General features: G+C 40.8%; 1 protein-coding gene across 5 annotated transcripts in view; it reads right to left on the reverse strand.

Moving 5' to 3' along the window:
- znf217 (zinc finger protein 217) overlaps positions 1-26464 on the reverse strand; it is a 49454-nt gene that overhangs the window by 22616 nt on the left and 374 nt on the right. Inside the window, exons 1-5 of one of the 5 annotated variants that reach the window (XM_061685975.1) lie at positions 26092-26360; positions 20739-22084; positions 19203-19313; positions 11067-12380; positions 7613-10490 (exon numbers count right to left, since the gene is read on the reverse strand). In XM_061685975.1, the coding sequence (XP_061541959.1) occupies positions 10378-10490; positions 11067-12380; positions 19203-19313; positions 20739-22044 (2844 nt within the window). In that variant the 5' untranslated portion in view covers positions 22045-22084; positions 26092-26360 and the 3' untranslated portion in view covers positions 7613-10377. Of the gene's footprint in view, positions 1-7609; positions 12381-19202; positions 19314-20738; positions 22085-26091; positions 26361-26464 lie in introns of those variants that run through there. The other 4 variants (XM_061685992.1, XM_061686009.1, XM_061685982.1 and 1 more) reach the window with 4 other exon arrangements.

The raw sequence follows: 26464 nt of genomic DNA on the forward strand, positions 1-26464 counted from the left end.
AAGGCAATGTGTGTGGAACTATCCCAATTGACTTAATATTCATTAATTAATGTTTCAGCTAAAAGTTTAATAGAGCATTGTTAAAATAGATATTTGGGACTGTTTCATCACGTCAAATGGTTTATATATGCAAGTTTTAACTTGACTTCCTGTTTTAAGCTTGTAGCCTTTTATTTTGAAGGGTACGCACCGGAACTCAGCATTTTGGCACGAAAAGTAACTTCACACGGCACAGGTGATTTTTGTTAAATTATTTTTTTAATGGATGGAACCAAATGCTATAACATGCTGATTCCTTACCCATAGATGAGGCACAACGTTAATGTTTGTGGTAGCGAAGGACAACGTTTCCGTGAATCTTTTCCCAATTCATTGTGATGTAAAGTTGCTACGATGAAGTTTTAGCCCAATGTTAAGCTTTTTTTTTTTTTCATCGGCTCTGACGTTGGTTTGAAGGCAAAAATAAGTGCTAAAAAACATCAGTGCCAAAGTGCAAGCAACCGTTTACCTTGTTAGCTGTCTCAATGCTTGCATAGACACATTTTATTGTTTCAGTCACCCAGTTGACTGAAGCTTCACTCTGTGAGGCAGATGTGCTAACCAGGTCACCACTCTTCCGCCCAACAGAAAGTATCGTCTGAAATGTAATGCCAACCACTGAATGCAGAAGACGTGGCTTTGCTAGCGTAGAGATTTAAAAAAAAGAAGGTGCAGAGACATTTGCGGGCATGAAAGAGTCTGTGCCAGAAAATGCCAGGTGCATTATAGGTTTGCTGTGTCGGATCACTTTGCATTACGATCACGGCGATATAAAAGTCTTCGACAAAAGTGCGTTCCACCATTAGTACAGTACAAATTGTGAGCAGCGATGTGTGAATATAATGTGTTTATTGAAGTGTCACCATTAAAATGTCATCTGTTGTGTCAGCTCTGTGATAAAGCTGTCTGCACTGTTTTTAAAGTTGAGACAACAGCATGTGAAACATAACCTTTAATCTAATGACAATTGTCCAGAGTCAGTGCTTTGAAATAATAATTAAATAATTGTTTCATTCTGAACACAGCCACATCCCTAGTTATTAGAGCATGTGCACCCATAAGCAACCACAATATCTCTGTTGTTTATTTATTTATTTTTTTGTTAATTTGTTTTCTGAAATATTAAAGTGTTTGTTTTTTTGTGTTTTCTGAAATGTTAAAGTGTTTCACAATTTGTTATATTGTTTTGCACTTCCAGGCCACCGTAGATCTGCCTAACTGAACACTGCCCGTTCAGGGAGAGCAGAATATATACAAGTACAAGAGAAAACAAAAGCTGCCAACCCTATTTAGAAGGAAATAAGTGGTAACAGTATAAAGTAACACAAGTGAAATGTGCCACAACAGATAATACACAACAAAAGTAGCCACATTTTCTGGATGATGACAATGTGTTTGTGCAGAGCATTACTGAATACCAAGCCAAATGTCGAAATGTCTGAGTGAACAGGTCTATTTCTGATGTCATGTACAATGGCTGTTCAAACCAAGTTTTTGTCTGCCTTTTGAGGCATTAGTCCTTTTATGATGATTATTATTTTAATACTATTATTCAAAGTTATACCGGTGTGCTAAATTGCTGACATGCATGTTCAGTGGATATATTTTGACCCCCTTTACAACAGTGGAAATGTCCAAAACAATGTTGGACTGTAAGCATACTGCTTTGGCACAAATGAGACCGATGTTGCAGTCTGAGTGGGTAAGCTAACTGAAATTATGCAAGAAATGGATGGATGGATGGTGGTGCCAAATCGAAAGGGTTCAAAAAGTTGAAAGTCTTCTGTTAATTCACTTCCAAATTAATCTAAAGGAATAAGACATGGTGCAGGGCTATAAGATCAGCACTCTGACAACATAAAAATAAGCGGCCGAAAAGCTTAATGGTCCAACAGTCACTTTTGCAGTATATGAGTCTTTTGAATTCCCCAAACCGAGTCTCTTGATGGCTTCTGGGCATCATGAAACATGACACATCATCCATTATTCTGTACATGTGCCCTGCTATCTCAGCTCGCTCCATATGGCTTCTGTTGTCTCTAGACACCCAAATCCCTTTCCTGAGGCCAGGGGCTGTTTTTGTGGGAACCACTACATCGCTCCTCTTCCTCAGAGGAGCGGCGCTGGCTGACGATGATGAGCTATCACAGCCAGAGCCCAGATTCCGCCTCGATATACTGACAGGATGCGCAACAATCGACTCGACTGGCTTTTGTTGGCCCAATTGCTAATTCATGCAAGTTGACAATCTGGAGGCAACAATTAGGAGTGACGAAAGCAGTGGTTTGACGATCACAGGAGTTGAGAGGAAGAAGATAGAACACTTCCTCAGCCTTCAAAACATGTAAGCACCTCCGCTGAGGCCTCACACGCGGAATGGGCGAGTGGATGCTAACGCGAGCATGAAACGCCATTTGTCTTTGGAATGATGCACTCCGATAAGTCTAAACTCCAACGTGACCAAAGAGACTGGAGAAGAAGCTATGAAGACCTCAGGTGCTTCATTCCCAAGTGATGGAATTGTTTTTACCATGAAAACACAAATGCTCCAATATGTCATCGCAGTTTATGGACTTTATTTTTTTTTTTAAATTGTGATCGTCTCTCTCATTGATGCTATGCCCCAATTCCTGGTTGAGCCATCCACTTCAGACAAATGCACTCTCCCTCAAATTGATGCTTCTGTTTGTGTCAGAAAAACAAGTGTGATTATTTAAATTCATAGAGACTACCATTCTCACACAGAGATGAAAATGTTAACTACTGAGCCCATTTGAACTCTGTAGCTATCCAAAACAACAGCACCCACCCAAAGCACAAAAGCAGACTGAATTAGAGTGGAATCTTGCCACGTTGTGTGTGTGTGTGTGTGTGTGTGTATGTATATATATATATATATATATTATTTAATATATATATATATATATTTATATATATATACATACATAAGAAAAATAATATATTTCAAAAAGGCATTTGAACAAACATAAACCCTTCCCTTCTGCAGTTCAGTAAATAACCAGTTTTTGCAGAAATACAGTAATTAAGGTTTATGATTGTGATGATTGTGAAAGGAGGCCCTGTCATGTTGTCTTTACGTCGGGTCTTAAGATGGAGGCAAACATCTGGCACAATCTGTTGTTTCCTCATGTTGCAGTACTCCTCTGAATAAACTTGGGCAAAATTCAGAGTATCTTCACCTCTTTAGAGTTTGATCTGTCATTAAACAAATTACAAAAAACATACCCAGAGACGGACAGTCGGCGGATGCATGTCATAAGCTGTTGTCAATGCACGACGCCCGCCGCATGTTTGTGCAGTGTGGAGGAATATGAGGGTGATGCTAAGTGAAATGCTCATTTTGCCTTCGTGATTACCGAGGCCCATGGGCAACATGCACTAATGTGAGCTAATGCAATAGATTACACGGTGCTGGCCCAGGGGAGCAGACAGCAAACAGATGTGGTCTACTCAAAGGGGTTTGGGGGGGGTGCTGGACAGAAAAGCCCAAAGTTGCAAGTGTTCAATGTGCTGAAGATTGTCCACAGTCATTTGTTGTTTACACAATGCTCAGTCTTGATGGAATCTGTCATTTTGTGCGCAACAACAGCCAATCCCTTTTTTTAAGGAGTGTGCTCTGGGTGTAGATGCTAGCAGGACACACATCTACCGGTAAGTATGATATATGGTGCACTATATTTTTATTAATACAAATGGGAAATAGAAATCTTCTAAAAACAAAACAAAAACAACAAAAAAATCCACATTTTGTTGTATTTGTAAAAACTGTCAGTATACGCCTGACAGTTTTAGCTTTAGTAAAATTATCTGTGAAGAAAAAATACATCACTAACTGGCACCATCTTTTAACTTTAATTTAGTTCAAAAGAAACCACCGCACAGTGTGAACATCGAGGCTTCCTTTCAAGGGTGGAGGGACCACAGGGAGCCGAAAGGATTCAGAGGCGACGCGGACTTAGCATTTCTGCTCGACAGCTAAGTTTACCACCTCTTTTTTATTTTTATTGATTGGAAATTCCAAAAAATAAGACCTTAAACCGGCCACATTTAGTGTTCGTAGTAGCACTCTATTACAAATAAGTCATGTTACCAATGTAGCAGCCATGGCTAACGTCAGATTGCTGTCCGTGCACATTACATACAGTGCATATCTCGTGTATGTGAGGTATTACTAGGAATCCCACTCATGTTCCAGGCAGAACATGCCCTGCTCCAATATTACTGACTGCATGACACACGCCGCTGTACTATGATTGGCTACTGTATCCAGGTAGAACACGCCCTACTGCTTCCAGATGGGAAAATAAGTGTATGACTAAGTGTGGCGCTGTTAATGAATCCCACTAAACCAAACCTAACCTAATCCTAACATTAACCCATTCTAAACCACCATAACCCAAATCCTAGCCCTAAACCTAACCATAACAAATGTCTTTGTTCTTATTTCATACAAAAGTGATTCATAGTTGGAATGTTCATCTCGTTAAATCTGCTTAACCTGCCCTTCCTGCCACGCAAGAGTCAATCAAGTTGTTGTAGCCACGACATTAAAATCTTGCTAGCAGTTTAAAATTGCAAACTGTCCCTTTACGGGAATATTGCTATTTACACAAATATTGATTAATTCCACTTGTTTTCCTGTGCGCTGCCTAATACTGGTTTTGCTTTAATTCAATTGGATAATTATTTCCTGGGATTGAATCGCGACCAGTTCAGGGTGTACCCCGCCTCTCGCCTGAAGATAGCTGGGATAGGCTCCAGCACGCCTGCGACCCTAGTGAGGGTAAGCGGAACGGAAGATGAATGAATTTATCCATCCATCCATCCATTTTCTGAGCCGCTTCTCCTCACTAGGGTCGCGGGGGTGCTGGAGCCTATCCCAGCTGTCATCGGGCAGGAGGCGGGGTACACCCCGAACTGGTTGCCAGCCAATCGCAGGGCACATAGGAACAAACAACCATTCGCACTCACAGTCATGCCTACGGGCAATTTAGAGTCTCCAATTCATGCATGTTTTTGGGATGTGGGGGGAAACCGGAGTGCCCGGAGAAAACCCACGCAGGCACGGGGAGAACATGCAAACTCCACACAGGCGGGGCCGGGGATTGAACCCGGGTCCTCAGAGCTGTGAGGCTGAGCTCTAACCAGTCGTCCACCGTGCCGCCTGAATGAATTTATAATTATTTCAAATTTTAAATTATTTCTGGGTATTTAACGGATTATTTAAATGTTCTACTCTAACCGGATTTTAGTTTAGTTTTCAATATGTTCACATCATGTGCTATTCATTCATTTAATTTGTTTGTTTATTTGTCATTCAGTTAATTAGCAAGCACCAAACCACCCCCCACTCCAAATTCTACCACCAACCCACAGGTCAAAATGGCACTCACACATACACAACCACAAACCAGGAACTAGCCTACTGACACAGAAACACAAATACATACAAGCAAAATGTCCTCGTTTCCCCCCACTTTTGTTTGCCTGCATGTTGCTAATAATGAAATTAAAATGTTTTATTGTGTTTTGTAGTGAAATGTGACACCAGAAATAACTCCTGGTCACAGTTCCATGGTCATGACATGAAAACACTTCTTATTGGCTAAAATGATACATACATGAATGCTTATGGACAATTCAGAGAAATAACAACAATAATACAATAAAAATGACCGAACATAAAACATCAATTAAAATGGCAACTGACATGGGAAATGTAAAAGTGAATAGTCTGAAATAGAAGTGTCTTGAGTTTGGATTTGAAAAGGGTTAATGAGTCTGTGTTTCGGAGGTCAGGTGATATTGAGTTCCAAAGACGGGGGTCAGAGCGGCTTAAGGCTCTGTCCCCCACGGTCGACAGATGGGCAGAAAGGACGGCGAGATGGATGGAGGACCAATATCTGAGAGAGCGGCAGGGTATGGCAACGTGATGGAGGGCAGCAAAACATGGCGAAGAGAGGTTTTTGATGGCCTTCAAGGTGCAGATCAGTGTGTAAATTGGATGTGGTATTGGACAGGGAGCCAGTGGAGTTGTTGCATGGCTGGAGTGCTGTGGTGAGTAGAGGGGCTCCTTGTGATAATACAGATGGTAGAATTCTGGAGAAGCTGTAGTTTTTTATAGACTTGCAATAAGCAATAAACCGAACATTTCTTGCAGTTTATTTGTTTATTTTTTTGAACATCTTCATACCTGTTTTTCCTCTGTTTCAAATTGTTTTGAAGCCGTCTTTTATTTTGGTTTGAAATTTTAATATAATGTAAAGCAAATTGTGTATGAAATGCGCTATATAAATAAATTTACTTTGCTTTGCTAACATGCATTTTTGGAATGTGGGCTGAAACTGGAGGAAACCCACACAAGCATAGGGAGAACATGCAAACACCACACGGAGGGCCAAGGCAGAAATTCTAACCTAAAACCTCAGAACTGTGAGGCAGCCATGCTAACCCGGGTAGAATGCACTTTTAAGAAATGATCAAGACTATTGAGCATTTCTTAAAAGTGCATTCTACCAGGGCAGCGCTCTTGATTCAAGACTGTCACAAAAGAAGAGGGTTCTACACAAACAAAACAAATTGTATCTTATCATGGCCATTTTGAGGTACAGTATAGATAGTTTTATAATCCATCCATCCATCCATCCATTTTCTGATCCGCTTCTCCTTACTGGGGTCGCAGGCGTGCTGGAGCCTATCCCAGCTGTCATCGGGCAGGAGGCGGGGTACACCCTGAACTGGTCTCCAGCCAATCGCAGGGCACATACAAACAAACAACCATTCGCACTCACAGTCACACCTACGGGCAATTTAGAGTCACCAATTAATGCATGTTTTTGGGATGTGGGAGGAAACCAGAGCGCGCCTGTGTGGGTTTTCTGCAGGTACTCCAGTTTCCTCCCCCATCCCAAAAATATGCATGATAGGTTCATTGAAGACTCTAAACTGCCTGTTGGTGTAAACGTGAGTGTGAATGGTTGTTTGTTTATATGTGCCATGTGATTGCCTGGCAACCAGTTCATGGTGTACCGCGCCTCTCGCCCAGGTTCAGCTGGGAAAGGCTCCAGCACGACCCGAGCCTAGTGAGGATAAGCGGTACGGAAGACGAATAATGGATGAATGAATGTTTGTAAAATAAACACAAGGATACTTCTGGGTGACAGAAAAGTGATGACGACCGCTGACGTGACCTGGAACAATGACAAAAACATGTGGGGTGCCCCGAAAAACATATCGGTTTAGTTTTTTTTCTTCCCCCTTTCTGATTTCATTACAAAAAATATATATATATTAAAGGAAAAAAACTAATTTATTCATGCTCAACTTGGTAGTGAGGATGATAATTTGTGTGGGTGTCACACATACATTGGACAAAGAAGATTGCAAGACTGCCAACAATAAATGACAGACTGGGAACCAGACCTCAATCATCCGGTTTGTGGAAAATGTCTTCTTAAAGGTGTGTATAAAAAATAAAATGTTTGTTGGGTTGTCTGAGCAATTGAGCAAAAAATAGGCTAGGCTAGAAGCGGCAGCTACTAGCAGGCTTATCTGCTAGTAGCTGCTGCTTCTCGTAGGTTACTATCCATTTCTCCGTCAAAAGAGCACATCTTCCTGCTTAGGAAATGCGCGTAGAGCATCTACCATGTAGCCTCACAGGCTGAAATTCAAACAGCATCAATCACAGAGAGAACCATTCAACGGAGGCTAGGCTCATTTACAAATATTGGTGGTATGCTAGCTCTTAGGCTACGTCTACCATGAGTCAGGTTAAGGACTTTCATTTATTTAGCTATTTAGCTCCTGAATGAGTTAGCCAGTCCCTCAACGATCATGATAACTACATCTTAATTTCCACCATGTTTATTTATTTGAATCAGTTTACACCATACCTCACATAACATCATTTCTACAAACGGACACTTCACAAAGTCAAAGTATGGTAGTAGAGAAGAAGGCTGGAATCATCATTCATGCTAGTGATGGGCAGATGAAGCTTTTGTGAATCATTGAACCACTTGGACAAAGTTTCGAAAATGGGTTCATTTCTTGAATCTTCAGTTACAGTGACCTCTCCTGGCGAAAACCAAGTCTGCAGTGGATTGAAAACCTTGGGGAAAAATCGTAGCCAAACACACACACACAGTTTACAAATATTGATGAATGTTTGCAGTGTGTTGTTATTGAGAGTTCTGGGGGAAAGGAGGGAATGGCATAATTTGGGTGTGCTTGTGTAACTGCGTTATCCCATTATGTGGGATGGGGAACACTCAAATGTGCCACATTATTTTTGTTGAGACTTGTTGAATTTAGCGGTTTCCTCTTTTTTTTCATTTGGAAAATAGTAGTTTACAAGAGAAAGGGAAATATGATGCTGACGTGCATAAAAAAATGTTTTGCTACTTGGAACAGATGTGAGTAAAGGGGTTATCGTAACCTAGTAATTGATATGCGTACTGGTAACATAAAAAGTCAGGCTACAGTGTTATGGGAATCGAACCTAAGACCCTCTTACAAGCCCAAAATTCTACCGACTTCGCTTGCCAGGATTAGGAAATGGTGGTTCGTTCTTCTCACGTCACGTCAAGTTATTTGAAGCAAGCTTCGAAGCAGTGGAATCTATGGAATTTTTATTTTTGAAATGTTGTCAATTTTTGTTTTTTAGCTTTAATTCTATGGAATTGGGAGTTCAGGGTTTGAAGCATGTTTATGTATTTTAGTTTCAGTGTCAGTCTTCACTAATTCGAACCATTTAGCCTGTTTTGTCAATCGCTCTGCCAATGCGTGACGGCATGGTGAAATCGCATTTGATACCTGATGACGCTACCAATTAGGGTCCACCAGAGAAGTCTGTGTCACACTTATAGGCCCAGAATAAAAAAGGGACAATTGTTTTGTATTAATGCTAACAAAATGAAATCAATGGACTATGTGAATGAATAAATGTACCGTATTTACTAGACAACGGAGTCCGTACATGAAGTTGGCCTGCTTGTCCGATGGAGCTTTATACAGTACTGTACCTTGTAAATATTGCCCTCTAGTGGCAGATTTCTGAAGACACTGTAGAGTCCTACAAAATACACTACACCCATCCATCAATCTTCTGAACCGTTTATCCTCACTCGCGTCGTGGGTTTAGTACAGCACAAGCCTAAATGATGACTAATGTATATGTAATCATTGCACTGTGTTGTTTACTTTGAGGATTTATTTGATTTTTATTCACTTTATCAGACAAAAGTGCTTAGTATTAAAGATATAAGTGGTATAAATTAAATAGGATTACACTTTCATTTTGGGAAGATATCATACAAGGCTGCCTCCGGTTGTCCTGACGAAAATACGGTCGCTATAACCAATAACGCACAAGTAACCAATAATTATGCACCTCTTTGCCTCATTTTATTTTGTGTAATACAGATCTCAAACAATACTTTTCATTTGACAAATTGTGAAACAAAAGAACAAATAACTTAATCTCAGCTCTTCAAGGTAGCACCAAAAGGTTGTAAATCTGACTTTGCCCGAGATATTTTATTCACATTCACAAATTAATTCCGCTAGTTTTTGTCATGTCTGATTGTTCTTTTGTTTGGCACTGACAACCCATTCGACTTTTGAGATAATAGGCTGGTAAGGACAACTGCTGTATGAAACTAAATACGACTTTCAAGAGTCTGCGACACCTGAAAAGTGACTGAAAATGTGCCATACAACACCAACGTAAATTTAAGGACCATTTGAAGAACGGTAACACCCAAACTGTGCGAACATTCTCAGTCAACCAGACAACTAAGTAGCATATTGGGCTTCTGGGGGGAAAAAAAAAAAAAAAAAAAAAAAAACCTCGATGTATCATTAGAATCTACTCCAACTCAAAAGTTCCACTTTGTGCATCAAAGGTTTGACATTAGGAACTCACTGGTCAGTGTTTTGTGAGAGGGGCTCCATTAATGAACATAGGAGCAACATTTCAAAACAGCAAAGGTTATATGATATTTCTATGTGCTGAAAAAACACAAATGTTACATGGTAAACACCGATGAACAGTAGTGTAGGTCAAACAGGAATGGAAGCTTCTGGGCCCGCAAATATGAGTGCATGTTTTTCAGTCCCGGGAAAAAAAACAAAAAAAACCCAAAGCTCGACACTGTAGTCTCTAAAATAAGGTAGCAGCATATGAAAATAATTTCACATTTTCAAAGACTCATTTATGTCAGGCAGCAGGTGAAGAAATATCTTAAGTCCTTCAGTGTGCTTTAACCTTTTTATGTTGTATTAATATCTTAAGTCCTTCAGTGTGCTTTAACCTTTTTATGTTGTATTATCAGAGGTCACATAGTGTTGATTAGAGACAGGCGCTGAGAGCTCTCTCCTCGGCAGGCTGGGTAGAGTGGGTAAGTGTTGGAACAGCACACTCCTGCCCCCTGAGGAAGGCATATGCCATGTTAAACAACAACAACCTGTGACCGTACAGTGGGCGCTAAGGGCACTTTCACACAGGCACTTTGTGGTTCAATTGAAAATCACGCAATTTGATTCCACCCATGGTGTGAACACATTACTGAAGCGTGTGTGTGTGTGTGTGAGAGAGAGAGAAAATCAAGCCATGGTATCTAACAAACTCTGCTAAATTAAACATTTAATAAAACAATCTGATCCAGCTGGCAAATGAATGAATCGGCACAACATGATGCTAGTGCTAGATTGTCCATATCATTATTAAAGTTCAGAAATTACAGTTTGCTCCATTTGGTATTTGTTAGATAAATTCACTCACTAATCCTCCAACCAAACCTTCCTGTTTATCAGTAAGAGAACGGAAATCACATGGTTTGTTGCGATGTATTTTACTGTGTGAAAAGAAACAAAATCGGGGTGAAACAGGCCAAGTTTACACATCCTCAGCTGATTCGGACTACAGAAAGGTGTGAAAGCACCCGAGATAAGCCCCGAACCGCAGCCTGTAGCAGATGAACGACATACCTGCATGAACTACATACCTGCTCTTGGGTTAGTCAGTCCCATGATGTTTTGGTTTGCCGGGACACCATGGTAAAGTGATGCCAAGTTGTTGGGGTTGCAGGCACGCAGTAGGTTCATCATGTTCCAGTCAGCATCCAGACCTCCTCCAATGGCCACGCTCTTTATTGGAGTCAAGACGTCCGCAGGTGGACGCACCCCTTGTGAAATACCCTTTACACTGCTCCCTTGGAGACGCAGCCTGATTGGTCCATCCCCTGGTGGTGGTCCTCTGTAGCTGGCGTCCCCTGCAGGTAAAGCTTGCTTTAGCCTCTTGCTGGATGGCTCGCCAATCTGAGGCAGGGTCCCGAACTGGCTAGACAGGAACCGGTGGGCGGCGTCCGATTGCCACATGGCTGGGCTTCGCCTGGGGAAACTCCTCTCAGCAGCTGCAATTTTGGTGAAGGTTGGCAGTCGCTCGGTCTGGTACATCCCGGCCCGGCTAGACTTCCTCACCTGCTCCGTTAAGTGAGCAGACTCATGGCCAGAGTGTGACTCATCATTGAGCCCGAAACGCTTTCTCTCATGGCGACCAGCGTAAAAAGGTGCGTGGCTCAGCTTCGGAGTACGAAGTAGGTGGGCAGGCGTAATTTCTTTGGGTTTTGTCAGTTGACATGGTGGGGACTTGGTTCGGCGAGGGTGGCGCCTGTCAATCATAGCTAGTGGGCTGACGTCTTTTCCTTGGAGCGCAGGTGGGCAGCCTGTAAGGCGCCTCTGTTTGGCATAAGTATTCCTTCTTACACCATCGCACTTATCTTTGTGAGTCAGCCTTTTGTGCATAATTAGAACCTCCGGGTGGATGGTTTTATATGTGCAAAATGAACACACAGATGGAATTAATGCATTTCTGGGTTGTGTGCTGGCAGGGACGGAGAGACATACTTTTAAGGACAGATTTAATGGGTCCTCGCAGTTCTCGTCTTTTATCTCCTCCTTTTCCACCTTCAGATTAACAGCCTCAGGGAACTTTATGGTCACATTCTCAGTTGGGTTGAAAGCTTGATCAGCAATTACTTTCTCATACTCATCATCTTTCTGTATAGCCGCTTTGTCAAGCTCACCATCTGGACTTTGCAACTTATCCTGCAGCTCTCCCTTGACCACAGGAAGCCAGAGTTTGGATCTTTTCAGTGCTGAATTTCCTTTCCTATCGCTCCGGGAAAGCAAAGGAGTCACTGGTTTGCTCAGGGTCTTCACGGAAAGATTGTCCTTGTGACGCCGTTCCAGGTGATATTTCAGGGATGTCCTCTGGGCGCCAGCATAGTCACAATAAACACACTTGTAGGGTTTTTCACCTGACATTGGAAAAGTTACAGGCATGAACATTGAGCAAAATATCACATATGTTCATGTTATACAGAGAAAATTCTAAAGTCGTGCGATTCTAAGGCAAACTTAAAGGTCCAATATTTTGGCTATTTAGACCTCCATTGAGTGACTCTCTAACATGGACTCAGTATAAAAGTGTTAATTTCATTTCATAAAACCTTGGTTTTGTCATACTAGTGTCAAGAAAAGGCTCCTCTGACAGTTCAGTTTGAGCCAATTTTGTATCCGCTTTCGTTTATATTTGGCTAAGACAGCCCCCATTTCCTCTGATTGGTTGCCTTTGTGTAGAAGACCCACTTGTGGGAGCACACGTGTTTATAATGACAGAGCCGGCTCGGAGCGGAGAGGGAGACGGAGCTCTTCACCTGTGACGTAGATAAACTCAAGAAATTCACATGTCCTGATTTCAGGCCTCTCGGCAGAAAAACATCTGGACCTCAGGAATGTGAGGACGATTTCTATTTAATATTTTACATGTTCACTGAGGCACCATAGAGACAATATTACATCCCAAATACTAGAAAAAGTTGGTTTGGAAAAATATGGGACCTTTAAACTAAGTCAAAATATATCCTGAATTTGAAACAGTATTGTGCATGATGTCATATGAAACTAGGGCTTGGCGATTATGGCAAAAAATAAATAAATAAATAAATCTGGATTGTTTTTGATTGATATTGCAATCTAAATTAATAAACATGATTATTCATTAATTTCAAAATGTAGTATTATTCAACTACCAAAACTAAACTTTAACGAACTTAAAAGAGCAACTAGAAAATAAATGAGTAGCAAGTAAAGTAATCAGGGTCCAACATTAACGGAAGCCCGGGGCCACTACCCCGCAGTGTAGGGCCACGACCTACATATAGACACCGGCCCGCTTATGCCAGTATAAATTGAAAAAAATGGTCCCAAACTGCATTTTTAGTGTCAGTCTGAAATTCTTTAATCACCGAAACATCCCGTCCAAGACACGGTACTGTGATGTAAGGAGAAACTGCAACCTGCACCGCCTGACTGGATAAACTGACACGGATTTTCGGTTAGCCTCAAGACTATAGCCGAAGCTAACGCCCTAAGCCAAATACAGCACCTCGTACTTTGCAGCCTGTAGAATGTAATGTTAGTCTGCCCTCCCTGAGCGTGCTGTAAGATGTTTATTGACCCCAAGAGTTTATTAACATTATATCGCAACTTGTCATCAATTTAGTTTCTGTATGTCAGCAAAACAGCGGCTGAAAGTATATGAAAGTAAGTATTTAACACGTCACCATTTTTCTCACAAAATGTAATTCCAAAGGTGCTATTGACCTGAAATTTTCACCAGATGTTGGGAACAACCCAAGTAATCAATAAATATAAAGAAAGTAGAACAAATAAAACCAAAACTTAAGTTCAGTGTAAAAATGTGAAATGACACGGGTAAAAAGTATTGAACACATGGAGAAAGGGCGGTGCAAAAAGGCATGGAAAGACAACACCTAAAATCTATCAATAATTAAACAGCAATCCAGCCCCTTGTCAGTGCAAACGAATATTAGCTGTTTCAGTCCTAATTGATGGCCTACAAAAAGGTCTCATTGCCAAGGAGTGAGTCAAGACATCTCATGATGGGTAAGAGGAGAGAGCTGTCTCAAGACCAACGTAAACCAATAGTTGCAAAACATAACGATGGCAATGGTTACAGGCGCATATTTAAGTTTCTGAACGTTTCAGTGAGCATAATACGTAAGTGGAAGGAGAGTCATTCCACCATAAATTTGCCTCGATCAGGTGCTCCTCGCACTATTTCTGACAGAGGAGTGCAAAGAATAATCAGAAGCGTTGTCCAAGAGCCAAGGACCACCTGTGGAGAGCTTCAAAAAGACCTGGAATTAGCAGGCACTGTTGTCACAAGGAAAATAGTGAGTAATGCACTCTGCGGCCATGGCCTGTATGTACGCTCACCACACAAGACCCCATTACTAAGAAGAAAGAAAGCAAGAACAAAAAACACATATCAAAGCTCGTTTAATGTTTGCTGAACAAGATTTGGACAAGCCAGTTAAATACTGGGAGAATATACTCTGGTAGGATAAGAGCAAAATTTAACTGTTTGGATGCCATAACGCACACCATGTTGCGAGGGGAAATGACCCTGCACTTCACCCTAAAAACACCATACCAACAGTGAGGTTCGGAGGTGGGAACATGATGGTGTGGGGCTGCTTTTCAGCAATTTGGTACTGGTAAACTTCACATTATTGAAAGAAGGATGAATGGGCAAAAGTACAGAGACATTCTTGACAAAAATCTGCTGCCCTCTACAAGGATGATGAAAATGAAATGAGGGTAGACCTTTCAACAGGATAATGACCCAAAACATACTGCTAAGGTAACACTCCATTGGTTTCAAAGAAAAAAAAAAAACAAAGCTGCTAGAATGGCCCAGCCAATCACCTGACTTGAATCCAATCTAAAATCTATGGAAAGAACTGAAACTCAAGAGCCATAAAAGAAGCCCAAAGAATCTTCAAGATTTAAAGACTGCTTGTGTGGAGGAGCGGGCCAAAATCACACCAGAGTGATATATGCAACTAATTTCTCCATACAGCAGGCGTCTTGAAGCTACCATTGCAAACAAAGGCCTCTATACAAACTATTAAATACCAATTGGTGCGTTGAATACTTTTTCCTTGTGTCATTTCACATTATTACACACAACTTAATTCCTGATCTTATTTGTTCTACTTTCTTTGTATGTATGGAATACTCTGGTGAAATTTTCATGTCAATAGCATCTTTGGAAATATATTTAATGAAAAAAGTAATGACGTGTTAAATACTTATTTCAGCCGCTGTATGTTTGTTTGACTCTCCCACTAAAAAAAAGCTCAAAACCCCTCTTTTTAAATCCAGAAAATAACATACGAGGTAGCTTTCACCTCCTCCTCCTAGCTCTTCCTAATGAAGTGGCCAATTTACCCAAAAACAGTAAGTCACCATAAAAGAAGGGGAAAAAAAAAAATGTTGTGCTGATGTTGTTTGCTTTGCTTGTGGTTGTTGGTAAAATGTCAAAGTTTGTGTAGTCTTGTAGTTTTGACCAAAGAATGAGCATGAACTACAGTGGGGCAAAAAAGTATTTAGTCAGCCACTAATTATGCAAGAAAAGATGAGAGAGGCCTGTAATTTTCATCATAAGTATACCTCACCTATGAGAGACAAAATGAGGGAGATTTTATTATTTTATTTTTTTACATTTATGAGCAAATTATGGTGGACAATAAGTGGTCACCTACAAACAAGCTAAATTTCTGGCTCTCACAGACTGTAACTTCTTTAAGAGGCCCCTCTGTCCTCCACTCGTTACCTGTATTAATGGCACCTGGTTGAACTCCTTATCAGTATAAAAGACACCTGTCCACAACCTCAAACAGTCACACTCCAAACTCCACTATGGCCAAGACCAAAGAGCTGTCAAAGGACACCAGAAACAAAATTGTGGACCTGCACCAGGCTGGGAAGACTGAATCTGCAATAGGTAAGCAGCTTGGTGTGAAGCAATCCATTGTGGGAGCAATTATTAGAAATGGAACACATACAAAACCAATGATAATCTCCCTCAATCTGGGGCTCCACATAAGATCTCACCCCGTGGGGTCAAAATGATCACAAGACCGGTGAGCAAAAATCCCACAACCACACAGGGGGACCTAATGAATGACCTGCAGACAGCTGGGACCAGAGTAACAAAGGCTACCAACTGTAACACACTACGCAGCCAGGAACTCAAATCCTGTAGTGCCAGACATGTCCCCCTGCTTAAACCAGTACATGTCCAGGCTGTCTGAAGTTTGCTAGAGAGCATTTGGATTATCCAGAAGAGGATTGTGAGAATGTCATATGGTCAGATGAAACCAAAATAGAACTTTTTGGTTAAAAACTCAACTTGTGTTTGGAGGAGAAAGAATGCGGAGTTGCATCCAAAGAACACCATACCTACTGTGAAGCATGGGGGTGGAAACATCATGGTTTGGGGCTGTTTTTCTGCAAAGGGACCAGGACGACTGATCCCTGTAAAGGAAATAATGAATGGGGCCATGTATCGTGAGATCTTGAGTGAAAACCTCCTTCCATCAGAATCAGAATCAGAATCATCTTTATTTGCCAAGTATGTCCAAAACACACAAGGAATTTGTCTCCGGTAGTTGGAGCCGCCAAGGGTATTTAAGATGAAACATGGCTGGGTCTTTCAGCATGACAATGATCCCAAACACACCGGCTGGGCAATGAAGGAGTGGCTTCGTAAGATGCATTTCTAGGTCCGGGAGTGCCTTACCCAGTCTCCAGATCTCAACACCATCGAAAATCTTTGGAGGGGGTTGAAAGTCTGTGTTGCCCAGCGACACCCCCAAAACACCCTTGCTCTAGAGGAGATACCAGCAACAGTGTGTGAAAACCTTGTCAAGATTTATAGAAAACATTTGACCTCTGTTATTGCCAACAAAGGGTATTGACAAAGTATTGAGATGAACTTTTGTTATTGACCAAATACTAAAATTCTTTAAAAATCAGAAAAAAAATTCTTTTAAAAATTTTCTGGATTGTTTCCCCCCCCTTCGTCTCTCGTAGGTGAGGTATACCTGTGATGAAAATTACAGGCCTCTCTCATCTTGAGAACTTGCACAATTGGTGGCTACTAAATACTTTTCTGCCCCACTATAACTAGCTAAACTACGAGGCGATCGGTCCACATTGAATTTGTGCATTATGGATGAATTTGCTTGAATACTACTACTCACATCGTTCAGCGAAATATTTGGTATGTCCTGTCTTTTTTTGAAGAATGCACTAATTTTCCATGGAGATAAACGGACCCAATGAGACGCAGCTTAATCCTCTAAAACTGGAAGCCCGTGGCATAATCACAAAGAACTTTTATATACAGTAGAGTAGTACAGTTAAATATTCACCACCTTTAGTATGATACTTTCCTTAATGCAATATTTTGACCATTTATAATGTCTATTTTCCAAGATATTGCTGTCAAGGTTACAATAGACTACCTTTGTGGGTGGGGGGTGGGTGTCTTACAACTTCAGGGTTCTATAGAATCAAGTAGAATTAACTGTCCCACCAAACTTTATGGTTGCACACAATAGCTTTTTAAGTAGGTGCATAAGTTCTAGCCAATGCCATCCAGTAGTTCCTGAGAAAAGTATTTACTAGTTAAATCACATAGCCTAATTCTATTACAAAGTTCCTGTTACCATGGCAACCAAGATGACCTTTTAAAATTGTAAATATTTGTAAAAGTACATTATGGGTTCATATTAATCTCCAAACTTTTATAGCTTAGCTTAATTAAATTAAACGTCAAGGCAGTAGCTACAACGATTGGTGATAATGTCTAACTGTGACAGGCCGCCTCTCCACCAACGTGCTGAGAGGGCCAACTTCAAAATGAACGTTTCATATATTACTACATTGGACTTTAATGCCATTTTAAGCTTTTATTTTTAAGTTGACCAAGGAGCGTGGAGCCGGCCCTTAATGAAGCCTTAACCATGTGCTCGCCCTCTAATGGTTAGCTAGCTACGTTTGCGGGCACTGGAACAAATGAAGCTCATATGCAGCAGTGCCCGCATTTTAAATGTAAAAAAATCATCGACGATCAGGTCTATTTAATCGTGGCTGCTAAAATCACGATCACGATTAAAATTCGATTAATTGTGCAGCCCTAAATGAAGTTGAATTTGAAGGCGTTTTTTTTTTTTACCAGATTTTATATAGGCGATATCACACAAGTGTTCCCCAAAAAGTGCATCTTTTCCATTTTCTCCAGAAACCATCATGCAATTGTCAAAATTCTTGCTGCATTGTACTCAGGTTGAAGTGTCAATTGCAACCAGACGTTGCATTTTGACAGATTCTCATTTTTGGGAAATCGTGTCACGTAAATTTAAATATACAATTTTCTGTAATTATTTTCATTCTTTTTGTTCTGCGTTTATTTTTACAGTAAACTACAATTGGGGTGTCAAACAGTTTAAAGCATGCTCAGGGAAAGCAGACTAACATGTCACGCACTTGCTGCAAGCAGCATAGGTGCATTCAGTGTGCTTTTACAACACAGGAACTTGCATACACACACTGCGCCGTCCGGAACATTCGTTTTTCCTCAGTTATCATGTTTTTATGATCTTGAGATGACCAAGTCGAAAGAGATTACATTTCAATTAATCGCCCAGCCCTTTGTGAAACTTTGGTAAATCCTGCGAGCATGTTATGTGCGTTTAATAATTCTTTGGACCTTTCGTGACGACTGACAACAAAGAGGAAAATTGAGATGACCACAAAACCAGAAATGGAACTTATTTTGACATAAGAAAATAGTAGGACTTTCACTATCCAATCGTTTTAGCATCGTTTATCCTATAGATATTTCGCCGAGTACTCGAGTAATCGTCCACTTGCCTTTCAAGCAGTAGTCCTCCCTCTCCACTTTCATTTCTGTGTCCCTTACTCAATATTAAAGTTTACGCTATTTTTATGTGTTACTATTCAAAGTTTACTCATATTTTTAAACTTGTTTAAGTTTTAAATTGAGAATATTAAAAGTCCTCAAAATATGTCATGTACAGTTAAAGGTTTAATGATGTTGGCAGTTTGTTCCTGAAACAGATTATTTCCGATTTGAAAATATTTTGTAATTTCCAATAATTCGGGGCTCGACTAGTGTCCCCGAATGTACTATGTTTGACCTCAGAGGTTCCACTGTAATAATCTAAGTGGGCTGAATTTACCTGTGTGAGTTCTCAAATGTACTGTGAGGTAATATCTTGAGCGAAATGATTTGCCACAGTAGCTGCAGTGTTTCGGTCTTCGGTCTTTAGATTGGTAGAAGCCATCCTCACCTTAGACAAGAGACCACAGGAACAAAAATGCATGTTAATAACAGATCAGACCTCCATATACCAGTCGACAACAAAATAGCCAGATATGAGTGGGTTCCTGCTTCCGATCTTAGCGAAAGAAACACAGCAGGAAAATATGGCAGTGACATTTTTACAGTTCTGATCTTTAAGAAAAAGTTTGAACAACAAAATGTTTGGGACGATCATGTTCCACTTCAAGCATGTCGTTCACCTCACAGTTCTGAGGAATCCGGCCTTGCCAGTGTGGACTTTGCATGTTCTCCCTGTGCCTGTGTGCGGGTATTCCAATTTTCTCCCACATCCCAAAAACATGCATGGTATGTTAATTGAAAACTCTAAATTGCCCTTAGGTTTGAATGTGAGTGCGAATGGTTGTGTGTTTATATGTGCCCTGCGATTGGCTGGCGACCAGTACCCCACCTCTGGCCCAGAGGGATAGGCTCCAGCTCGCCCGTGAGGATAAACGGTACGGAAAGTGGATCGATGGATGTTGTCCGAGTTTTCACAATGATATATGTAAATTCCTTGATCTGCATCAAAAATCTGTATCTGTGAAAATCTTTAAATCTTGCACACAAATAAAACAAAAACAAAGGCTCATTGGCTGTTAGGCAGCTCAAATATCACTTTACAACTGAATGGAATAATAAATGTCTTGTATTTTGGCTATTTAGATCTCCATAGTGTCTCTCTAACATTATAAAAGTCTCAATTTCATTAAAAAAATTAAATTAAATTAAATCTTTAAAAAAAAAACCTTGGTTTTGTCATACGAGCGTCCAGAAAAGGCTCCTCTGAAAGTTACTTCTGTTTGACCCAGTTTAGTATCCTCTTTTGTTCACATTTGGCTGGCTCGGGAGCGGAGACGAAGGCAGAGATCTTCGCTAGTGACGTAGACAAGCACGAGAAATTTGAACGACCTAATTTCAGGCCTCTTGGCAGAAAAACATTTGGAACTCAGGAATGTATGGACGATTTTAATTCATATTTCACAGTTTACTGAGGCACCATAGAGACAATATTACGTCCCAAATACTAGAGAACTTTGGACTTTAAAGGGGACAAAATATGTCCCCTTTAATGAGGGAGTTTCCACCCAACAACTCCAGTGGACAGACAGTGGCCTTTCTGCCAGGCATCCTAATGACGATCCTTTTTTGCATCCCAAAAGAGTGATACTATCTGTGATTTTGGGGTGTGCCTCCAATTTGGAGCACAAATAGTTGAGTTTCTCCACACCAATTCTGGCTAGTTCTTTCCTAACCAACTAAGCCTTGTTGCATGAAGTGATAAAGCCTGCTCGGATGAGAGTTGAAACGTCTTCTAAGACAACCACAACAGCCCAGTTGCGATCGATTCAATGCCCTGAGAAACAAGCAAATAAGTAAACAGACTGATGAATACCTGTGTCGAAGCTTTCCTCAGTCCTGTCCTCGCTATGGGTTGCCGACACTGCTCTGGGAAACGTTCCATCAGTGAATGAGGTAGGGCTCTCCTCTCCGCCTCCCTCACGCTTGTGTACCCTGGAGTGAAGCACTAACTGGTGGTAGGTCTTAAAGGTCCGCTGACATTCCTCACAAGTGGTGGGCCTCTCATTCTCTTTGCTCTTTTGCATCAGGGACCTCCGCTGTGGTAGTTGTGGTTCCAGGATTGCTGCCACAGCCCGCTGCTGAGATTTGAGCTCTCTGCTGAGAACCTCTTTTATATTTTTGTCTCGTTGACCATCATAACAGGTAGTGCTCATCTGCTCCTTATCAGAGCTGCAGTCTTCATTGTCTGTACTGGCCTCCGGGCCCATCTCTTTTGTAGTAACGGGACCAACTGCAATCTTGCCCCTGGTGGCCAATTGCCAGGCCTGAAATGTGTTTTTGGGATCCAGTTGCGGAATCCATTTTGAAATTCTTTCAGGTTTCAGAGACTTGCCTCCAGGAGAAGGCTTGAGATTGAGACTGTGAAAAAAACTCTGTTGGGTCAGCGATTCAGTAGTTGTGCCCTTAGATTCAGCGTCTTCATCTTTTCCAGGCCCCGCCTCTCGATTGTGTACTTTACTATGCTCGACCAAGCTGCTGTGGTCTGGAAAGAAAAACCCACAAACCATGCACATTTTGTAGGCGGTGACTACAGGATCTGACACAGGCTCTTGGACGACACCGTTGACTGTGACAGGGACCTCCTGGTCTTGCAGGGCCTTGCTCTTGGCTCCTGATTTCCCGTGCATCTTCATGTGGTTCTTGAGAAACCACGGCTCTCTGAACCGCCGTCCACACACATTACAGCAATAGGTGAAGTAGTCCTTGTGCTTCCTCAGGTGGGTCTCCAGCTCGCCAGCGTCCTGCGACACCAAGCCACACACTATACAGGTGTGAACCTCCTCTTTGTCCAACGTAAAGCTGCCTGGTTTGGGGCAGGGTCTCTGCCCCGGGATCCTAAATTCTGCTTCGATTCTGAGCACGGCTGGCTCAAAAAAAGTGGTGGAGTGCTGTGTTAGAACGTGGTGCCCCACTTCATCCTGGTGATTGAACGTCTGGTCACAAAACATGCAAGACGGCGACTCATTCGCTCCATATTGTGCCACAGTCTTTGAGGGGTAGGTGGCGTGAGGTGTCATGCTCGAGCCAGACCCTGGGATGCTGGCGCTGTTGCTAATCAAACTGTCTTGGGTGAGTGCCTCCGGGCTCTCCACAAACGGCAGCATAGACTGAGTTGGCATAGTGGGATGGAGCAACAGCCCAGTGGAGATTACTGGGAACCTGCAAGCAAACAGAGCAGTCTCCTCAGGCCTTGGTCAGTGATGACAAAATATTGTATCAGTTATTCCTGTCACGAGGAAAATCACCGTCTGATGTAGTGAAATTGAATTTTTTTTTTTTTTTTTTTTGAGCAACCAAGTATTTACACAACTGAATAACTAATTTGAGACTACTTGGGAAAACATGTTTTTTTTAATTATACATGTACTATCCATCTTTCCATCCATTTTCTGAGCCGCTTATCCTCACAAGGGTCGTGGGAGTGCTGGAGCCTATCCCAGCAATCATCGGGCAGGAGGCGGGGTACACCCTGAACTGGTTGCCAGCCAATCACAGGGCACATATAAACAAATTCACGCTCACATTCACACTTACGGGTAATTTAGAGTCTTCAATTAACCTACCATGCATGCTTTTTGGGATGTGGGAGGAAACCGGACTGCCCGGAGAAAACTATACATGTACTATTTTATGCCAAGTTTATATTATTTAATCATAGAAAACATAAACACTGAATAGATCATATAAACTTGTTTCAAACACCTCCCAGCTATGGTAGATTACCGTAAATACAGTATTCACACACAAAATGTGTACATGTTCAAAATAATTCTTAACTTTTTCTTACTATCACAATAAGAGAAATGCTAATATCCTTAAATAAACCAGCACAACTGTGCATCATGGAAGCAGAGAGAAAAAATGCACAAAGTGGAAGAAAATTGAGAGATGGGTAACACACATCCTCTTTGTCCCAAATAAACTTAGTTTACAGTATTATGAATATATTCCTTATTATGTAAATTCTGCGATTGGCTGGCAACCAGTTCAGGGTGTACATGAGTTAGCTGGAATAGGCTCCAACACGCCCACGACACTAGTGAGGATGAGCAATATGGAAAACTAATGGATGGGTGGATATTATATAAATTAATGGTACAATGATATTAGAGCATAATCATTCAAGTGCATCCTTTTCATTCTAATTCTAAGAATAATGAACACTGACTTTGTAATTTAAAACAATAAATATATATGGATAAAAAATATAAATAAAACTCAGGTCACAAATATTAAAATTTGGCACAGTGGTATAAACGGTCATTAATACCTTAACAGGCAATAGACTGCCAATCAAGTTTCCAGTTGGTTAAGAAAATGTGACAAGTAGCAACATTATTGACAACACAAGTAGATCACAGAAACCTGTTTTGATTCAAGATTTGTAAGACTTTTTAAACGTCTGCAGCCTTTCGTTAAACGCTGTTTTGTCAACACGTTCAATAGCTACATCTCTTACAACAGTAACGCTATACTGTATATAACGTGAGCATGTGTGCCCCATTTTCACGTTTGTATTTGCATTGTTGGGCACGGGTTTCATAATTGCAAGCCGACAGGAAACGGGAGATATCCCACTGCGTTTTTTGTTCCCAGGTGAACAAATTGGGTGGGATGGTTATGTTTAAAATGGATTTTGTCACTGAGGTTTTAAGTTGTGTTGTCACGACTTCATACAAGTTCGACATACAGCTCGTTGATGTTAGCGGGATGGCGACAAGATCCCTGAGATGGTGAATTTTGGGTTTTCGTTTGCTGTAAGCTATAAAAATTTACTTTCAGAACAATTTGTCCAAATGTGTGTGAATTTCCATATTTTCCAAATTTAGTCCACAATATTTCTGTGCGACAGTCAATATCATAATCGTTGTTAAATTATGGATTCAATACTTGTCATTATAATGTTTTTATGTGGCTGCAGCCTGAATCAAAGTACCAGTATATGAGATTTCTATTCAAGCAGAGTAAGCAGATCTCAAACAACAAAATTAAAACTCAGCATTGTATTTTGCAAACAAACAAATAACATTAATGATAGACTGAATTGGATACTTTATGTATGGACAATGATTTTGTTTTGTATTTTGTGCAATGTACACGTACATGTAAGAAGAAATGTAATTACGTCTTCTCTTGCATGCGATTTGTATTACATATATACAGTACTTCTTATATCCTATCCACAATTGCTGCTGAAACAATGCAAATTTGCCCATTGTGGGACTAATAAAGGTTATCTTATTACAAATATTAATAAAAATGAATAATATACTTTTAACCTGCCCAGGTTCTGAAGTGACCTTTGCAGTGACGTACTTAATTGATTTCCGTTCCAGACACAGTGTCCTGTGTGAATGTGTATTTTCTATTCATATCTCTAAACGCGTATTAATTGGCTTGTTATTTTGTTGTTCGAAGTTGGTTACGCTCTGCGAAAACGCAGTTCCTGCCAGACCTGTGTGACAAGTGTATTGATTCACCAAATCACTTATTTCGATGTCTTGCAACTGCATAACGATAGCTTAGCAATTAGCATCATGCTTTTCCATCTTTTCCTACCCACTCCTTGTCCTCCCTTCTTTTCTTCACCCCAAATGTGGTTTTAAGTTTTTCCTTGCCTGATTATTGGGAGGTTTAGATCAGGGGATGTCATCAATCTTAGTCAACCTCAAGCCTGTGAAGCCCTTTAGACTCTTTTGTGATTCAGGGCTTACAAATAAACTTGACTTTAGTAATAATTGAACCACACAATGTTGGCACAATCTGATGTCATTTTACAGAACAAGCAGTTCCATTTTCATTGTTTGCTCAAATTTCTATAAATTCCGAAAATTAGGTTTTACTTTTATAATAAATAACATACGGCATACAGTATTGTGAGTGTTAGTGCATGATTGACATTGTTGTTTACTCCATTAAAGAGATTAACTGTTCCGTGGATCATCATACACTGTTTGTTCGATAGCAGACTACTTCCTCGTTCACTACTATTCTAAGGGGTAGATATTAAACGCTTTTTGCTTGGGCTATGAACCACCCTGCTACACAGTTTTGTGGGAATCAGTTTTGTATTTTTTTGTGTAATGCTACTAGCTGTGCGTGACTGACTATTTATTCAGTGATTTAACATGACTGCCAGTGGTGGGAAGTAAAGAACAAATAGTTTTTTTTAACTTAATTAGATTTTTCTGGTCTCCGTACTTTACTGGAGTACTGTATTTCTTTTTCTGACTTTTTACTTTTCTCTTACGCTCTACGTTTGCAAACTGTTATCAGTATTTTATACTCTTACTTTGTCTTGTTCCTTTTTTTAACCTTTCGCAAATGACGACAGAACTGCATTTGAGAGCCTGATTGATTGATAGATTGACTGGTTGATTGGAGACTTATGAGACGGAAACGACAGGGCTTCTGTGTATTTTTTCAGTTAACATTAAAATATTTGCAGCCCCATGTACGTTTATATAGGAGGGAAACTATTTCATGTGCAGGGTTTTTTTTGTCATGCAGAGTTATCAAAATGAGTATTGTATATAATTGACAGTAAAACACTTTACTTTACACATACGTTAATACATTGGGTTTTTTGTCTTTTTTTTTTACCTAAATATCTGTACTTCTATCTAAAATATAAAGTCTTTAAAACATCAAAAGCTTACAAAGCACTGAATGATTCTTAGCTCTGAATGGCTTCAAAGGATTATACCCAGTGGGACTTACCCAAAGTGATGTTTCAATTAATAGATGACGTCATCAACCGGTGGCAATAAATTGGTCAATAAACGTTCAAAAACGACGACAAGAGTTGGTCATGCTCACATTATACACTTGCTGCAGTACTCGTTCACATCATGTGTTCTACACTAAACACATGAAATCGTCAAGTAGGGGCAAACAATGCTTATTGTTATATGCACATTCAAGGTGAACAACAATGTGACTGTCACGCACATTTTCGCGTGCACGCCGTAGCCAACTTCTTATCCAGGAAGCTGCCCAAAATTATTCTTTGCAACTTTTTATCCAGCACTCGCGCCCCGATCAGAGACGTCTGTTAAGAAACGTCCTATTACGTTTCTATTATCTGCCTGCAGGCAGATAATAGAAGTCAAATGCATCGCACACGCATTAGAAAGACAAACTTTTTTTGCAGTACGTGTACTTACTTTGGGCGTATCTGTGGTGCGTTCAGGGTCCAAACAACGACTTAACCGTCAACAAGTTGTTGTGGGTTTTTTTTTTTTATGAGGAAAGAGACAATAAGCGAACCGCTCTCCTCTCCCGTTTCCGGTTTAATAACAACGGCTTCTTGAGTCATATTTATTTTTTCATCTTTGTTCCTTTTCGAGGGGTCATCTTTTCAAAGTTGACTTTGATTCCGTGTGTCCCTGTTCGGCTCACCTTCCGCCCCCGACAAATTGTTTCAATCATTTTAGTCAGCCGTTGGAGAAGAAGATGAGGCGCGTGCACGACAACCCCCCCCCTCCTTCCTTTCCCAACCTCGCGCGCACGCGCGTCCTCCCTCTGAAGAAAAGTGAT

This window comes from Phycodurus eques, chromosome 1 (genome assembly GCF_024500275.1).
Source record: "Phycodurus eques isolate BA_2022a chromosome 1, UOR_Pequ_1.1, whole genome shotgun sequence".
Lineage (NCBI taxonomy): Eukaryota > Metazoa > Chordata > Actinopteri > Syngnathiformes > Syngnathidae > Phycodurus > Phycodurus eques.